Genomic DNA, 5,809 nt, shown 5'->3' on the forward strand with positions numbered 1-5,809 from the left:
AAAAAAAAAAAAAAAAAAAAAAAGAATGAATGCACTGATGGACAGATAGAATGGTGAATGAATGAATGGGTAGACACACAAAGAAATGAGTAACTTGCAGCCCTAAGAGCAGAGCTAAGTGACGGCCACTGGTCAGAACAGGGCTCCCCATCTGCACACACCTGGCCTCCTTCCTTCTCAGGCCAGTCCCTCCCTCTCTGACCCCCAAGTGGCAGACCTGGCTGGCAGGGAATGCAGACGCCATCGGGCCCCCGGATCAGCTCCATGGTGTCCTCGTTGACACGTACCAACCGGATGGGGTACACGGAGGACAGGATGCGGCTGTTGAAGCCACAGGCCCCCACCTGCAAAGGCCAAGACTTGGGCCTGGGCTCTCCCACCGTGGGCCCAAAACTGAACAATGATGGGGAGGTAGGACTCCAGCACCCACACTCTCATGCTGGAACTCTGCCCTCCCCTCTGCATCCAGTGCCTTCCATGGCCATCCATCCCTGCAGTGGCCTTGCCCATCCCCACCCTGGCCGCACCTGGCTGTCAAAGTTGCCCAGGCTGCAGTTGCACTCTGTGGCTCCGTAGAACTCAGCCACCTGGGGTATGTGGAAGCGGCTGGAAAAGTTGGTCCAGATGGACTGCCGGAGCCCATTGCCTAGTGCCATGCGAACCTGGTGCTGGTTTTCCACCTCCCGCGGTGGCTGGTTCAGGAGGTAGCGGCACAGTTCACCAATGTACTGCACAATCTGGGGGTAGACTTGGTGTGATTTCAGACTCCAGAGGCTGCTCTCACTAAACTAGGATTCTCCTGATCCCTCAAGCCCCTACCCTCCCCAGGGGCTGGCAGTGCCATCCTTTCCCTCTCTGGATCTCAGTCTCCCCATTTGAACAATGGGAAAATTGCTGCAAATGAGCCCTTTGGAATGGCTGGCCTCCTCAGCTGTAAGACAGACGCTCAAAGTGTGGTTGGGAAGAGGGTAACAAGGCGACAGGGACAGCTCACTTTTCCCGCTCTTGCTCACCGTGCAGTTGTACTTGACACAATCATCCCAGAACCGGGAGGCTGAGAACTTCCTCCGGATCACCACCGTCATGCCGTGCAGCAGGCACTGCCCGATTCCCACGATGTTTCCTGGAGGCAGAGGGATGGCCCCTGTGGGTCAGGGAGATGAAGAACCTCCCCCGGCCCTAAACCTGTGATACTGCCTTCCAGCCAGGCAGGCCTGCTCTGCCCTGCAGGCTTCTGCACCTCACATCTGCCTGCCTTGGGTGACCTCCTCCAAGAAGCCTCCCTGGCTTCCATCACCAGGCTCTTCCCTCGTGCTGCACTCCTGCTCCCCCAACTCACATATACACCCAACCGTAAGCACCTGGAGGACAGAAGCTATATTTATTCAAGCTCTGTCTCCCCTTAAGCACCTACAAACAAGCAGCAATGCTATGCCTATCTGTGGAAACAAACTGAAATATGAGACAGGCCCAGAGCTCCGTGGGACACTGCCATACACACTGTGAGGCTGATGTGCTTATCCTTTTTTCAATTTAAAACACATTTTTTTAGAGACAGGCCTCACCATGTTGCCCAGGCTAGCCTTAGACTCCCAGGCTCAAGTGATCCTCCTGTCTCAGCTTCCCCAGTAGCTGAGACATAGGCATGTGCACCATGCTTGGCTAATCCTGTTTTATTTTTATTTTTTTATTATTATTTATTTTCTTGACACAGAGTCTTGCCCTGTCACCCAGGCTGGAGTATAGTTCCATGATCTGAGCTTACTGCTACCTCTGACTCCCAGGTTCAAGCAATTCTCATGCCTCAGCCTCCCAAGTAGCTGCGATTACAGATGCATGCCACCACACCCAGCTAATTTTTGTATTTTTAGTAGAGATGGGGTTTTGCCATGCCAGCCAGGCTGGTCTTGAACTCCTGGCTGCAAGTGATCCACCCGGCCATGGCCTCCCAAAGTGCTGGGATCACAGGCATGAGCCACAGTGCCTGGCCCAAAGCTCATGTGTTTCTACTGATTGACAGGGTTGGGGCTCCTAGAGACCTGGGGGTGCTGGAGGCTGAGAGACAGGCCCCGAGTTACCTGCTGAGTGGTAGAGGGGGAGGCAGTCATAGACGATGTCGTCAGGCCGCATTCGAAATCCATAGTACACCAGGGCAGCCATGCGGTAATACCTGGGACAGCACAGGGCCAAAGGGTGGGTGGGTCCTGGAAAGGCAGGAGGAGGATTCCCCAGCTCTACCTGTGCCTACCTCACCCTGGACACCTGCCCCTTACCTGCTGTGCACCACGATGGCGGCCTTGGGCAGCCCTGTGGTACCCGATGTGTAGATGTAGAACAGTTTATCTAAAGAAAACAGATGCAAACGGCTGTAAGGGGGCAGCTCAGGGCTGGGAACAGGGTCACATAGACGGACACCTGCAGGTGTGCCCCCTTCAACACCTGTTCCCATCATACCCTTGCCAGGAAGCCTGTTCTGATGACCTCAGACACCACTCAGCTCTAACTCTGGCATCCACTCAAACAAACATTTCCTGGGCCCTTGCTCTGTGCTAGGCCCTGGGGGGAGAGGCATCAGTGACTAAGATGGCTTAACCCTCCTGGCAGTCACAGCTCAGTGGAACAGTCAGATGAGGACACCGGCAATTCCAATACTAAGCACCAAGTGCCGAGGGAGGGCACAGGACCTGCTGAAACCCAGCAGCCACATTTGGCCCAAGCTTGCAGGAGGGGAGGTGGTGCCAGGTGGGCTTCCCGATGGAGGTGATGCCTGCCCCAAGTCATAGAGCACAGGGAGGCATTAGCTGTAGGAAGTGGGGTGTTGAGGAGGCTTCTGTACTGCTGAGCATTTACTTATCCCACTCTGCAGCCCTGGAGTGGGACTGCCACATTAGAGTTTCTATGCAAGGCTCAGCCCTACCAGGCTAGAGGCTCCCTGGAGGTCAGGAACTCCACAGGAAGACTCCACGTGTTTAGAGCACCTGCCGTGACACCTCACGCTCTCTGGATGCCTGCTGTTTGCCAGCCCTAGGCACTAAGAGGGCACCGGGCAACCCAGCCAGAGTCCCTGACCTCAAGCAGTTGACAAATGTACCCAAGAGACCAGATTTACATACAAGAGAGAAGTTAAACAGTGCTGATGGCAATGACCAGTTACTGAACCTCTCCTGCCACACCCTAGCTTCAGGACTGGCCCCACTGTATTTTTTTCAACCCTCAAAGCTACCCCATAAAGTAGGTTCTGTTACTGTCCCCAGTTTTATGGCTGTGGGAACTGAGGCTCCAAGGGCAGGGCGGGTGTCATGATTCACACGAGGGAAGCAGTAGGGCCAGGATATAAACTGGGATCTGACTTGGCAGCCCAAGCTCTGAGACACCGGGCCATGTGTCTTCATAGGAAAGGGAATGAGAAGAGCAGAAGAACCAGGTAGGCTAGAGATAGAGGAAGAGGGGTGAGAGGCTCAGGAGGCTGCCTGAAGGCGGGGTCTGGGAGGCCGCAGCGCTGGGAGAGGATCACAGCTGGAGATCCTGCAGTGTCCTGCACTGAAGAGGAGCTTGATGAATACTCAACGAGTCTTGCTTCTCACCCACCCTCCCACCCAACCCCAACCAAAGCCCAGACCAGGCAGGTTTCTGGGGTCCAGAGGATTCTGCCCATTAGGCATCAATAAAGGATTGTTCAACAAATCAAAGAACTGGACTTTGTGAGCTCCTGTGTTCTCAGCCCTGTATCTGGCACGGTGACACACATCAGCTCATTTCACCTTCACAGTAACCCTGGAGTGGCCCAGGCTTACTGTCACCATTTTCCAGATGGAAAAAAGGAGGTGACGTGACATGTTCCAGGCACATGGCACATTTCCAGAAAAGCCGCCTTCTGGCACTGAGGCCAGTGCTCTGTCCAGGACCTGTGTGAGAGCCCCTCTGTGGCGGGGGGAGGGAGCCCACCTGTGAAGCCCTTGTCAGGGCAACTGGGCAGGTGCTTGGGAGCATCTTTCAGCAGAGGATCCAGGTGTTCTGTGCTTGTAGGCACTGCACTGGGATCCCAGGAGCCAGAGCAGAAGAGGCTGAGCGAGGGGTCCAAGCTGGCATGGATCTCACAGATGGCTGTGGGGAGACAGGGCAGTCAGCAGGCAGGTGAGAAAGCCCCATGTTCCCAGGACCTCTGCTCCCGGCAGGGCTGGCCATGTTGCTGAGGACACTGTGCGGGAGGAGAGGCGGTGAAGCACCTGGGCCTCATTGCTTACAGGGGCACTGGGAACAGTTCCATTAGCCACCAGGTAACCACAGAGTGGGCGCTTTGCCTGCCCTCCCTGATCTCACAGCCCTGGGACGGAAGGACAAACAACAGCCCCTCTTACAGATGAGAAGATTGAGGCTCTGAGAGGACCTGCTCACAGCTAGAATATGTTGGACCTGGGACTGCAATGCCAGCTCCACCTCACACCAAGGTCTGGGCTCTCACCCACTGTCCCACGCTACTTACTCTGCGGGGCACTGCCCAGAAGCGAGGAGTGTGGATCAGAGGCCAGTGGCCCTCCATCCCCTTCCGAGAGTGGGAACCTTCTCTCAGGCTCCCGTATGCACTGCATAGGCATCATATAACCATCCGCCTGGGCATGCAGCAGTGCTAGTCGGCTTGGCGCCACCTCCCTGGCTTCCTTTTGATTTCCCCAACCCTCTCCTCTCCCCTGGCTGCCTCTTCCCTCTCCCCCTTCAGCACCATTTTTAAAGTTTCTTTCTCTTTTTGCCTTTTTAAAATAGAGACAGGGTCTCACTATGTTGCGCAGGCAGGTCTTGAACTCCCCAGGCTCAAGAGATTCTTCTACCTTGGCCTACGAAAGTATAGTGCTGGGATTACAGGCATGAACCACTGCACCTGGCCCCCTTTCAGCATTTTTTTTTTTTTTTTTTTGAGACAGAGACAGAGTTTCACTCTGTCACCCAGGCTGGAGCGCAGTGGCATAATCTTGGCTCACTGCAACCTCCACCTCCTGGGTTCAAGTGATTCTTGTGCCTCAGCCTCCTGAGTAGCTGAGATTACAGGTGTGCGCCACCACACCTGGCTAATTTTTATATTTTTAGTAGAAACAAGGTTTCGCAGGCTGGGCGTGGTGGCTCACGCCTACAATCCCAGCACTTTGGGAGGCCGAGGCGGGTGGATCACGAGGTCAAGAACAGCCTGGCCAACAAATCCTGTCTCTGGGCATGGTGGCGTGTGCCTATAGTCCCAGTTACTCAGGAAGCTGAGGCACCAGAATCGCATGAACCTGGAAGGCAGAGGTTGCAGTGAGCCAAGACCACACCACTGCATTCCAGCCTGAGTGACAGAGCAAGACTCCATCTTGGCGGGAAAAAAAAAAAAAACCAGGTGCTCAATGTGGCAGCAAATGAAATGCAGGCTCTGTGAGATAAGTGGGGAATTAATTTTGTTGCCATTATACAGATGAACCAGATGTAGCCTTCTAAGTCACAACGATGGTTACCATTGTGATGAGGGGCCACCTAGCATCAGCCATGTTGCTAGTGCTTCAGGTTAAGTCTCTTTTTTTTTTTTTTGAGACAGAACCTCTCTCTGTCGCCCAGGCTGGAGTGCAGTGGCGCAATTGAGGCTCACTGCAACCTCCGTCTCCTGGGTTCAAGCAATTCTCCTGCCTCAGTCTCCCGAGTAGCTGGGACCACGAGTGGGCATCACCATGCTTGGCTAATTTTTTCTGTATTTTTGGTAGAGATGGGGTTTCACCATGTTGGCCAGGCTGGTCTCGAACTCCTAATCTCAAGTGATCCGCCCGCCTCGGCCTCCCAAAGTGTT

At 54.4% G+C, this 5,809-nt stretch overlaps 1 protein-coding gene across 3 annotated transcripts in view; it reads right to left on the reverse strand.

Annotated features, from left to right (window-relative positions):
- SLC27A4 (solute carrier family 27 member 4) overlaps positions 1 to 5,809 on the reverse strand; it is a 16,001-nt gene that overhangs the window by 5,387 nt on the left and 4,805 nt on the right. For all 3 annotated transcript variants that reach the window (XM_037745884.1, XM_017548997.2, XM_037745885.1), the window contains exons 4-9: positions 3,946 to 4,104; positions 2,274 to 2,343; positions 2,079 to 2,170; positions 1,014 to 1,123; positions 528 to 737; positions 218 to 344 (exon numbers count right to left, since the gene is read on the reverse strand). In XM_037745884.1, coding sequence (XP_037601812.1) covers positions 218 to 344; positions 528 to 737; positions 1,014 to 1,123; positions 2,079 to 2,170; positions 2,274 to 2,343; positions 3,946 to 4,104 — 768 coding nt within the window. The remainder of the gene's footprint in view (positions 1 to 217; positions 345 to 527; positions 738 to 1,013; positions 1,124 to 2,078; positions 2,171 to 2,273; positions 2,344 to 3,945; positions 4,105 to 5,809) is intronic.

The sequence above is a fragment of the Cebus imitator genome, unplaced genomic scaffold, assembly GCF_001604975.1.
Source record: "Cebus imitator isolate Cc_AM_T3 unplaced genomic scaffold, Cebus_imitator-1.0 Scaffold216, whole genome shotgun sequence".
NCBI classification, from domain to species: Eukaryota; Metazoa; Chordata; class Mammalia; order Primates; family Cebidae; genus Cebus; species Cebus imitator.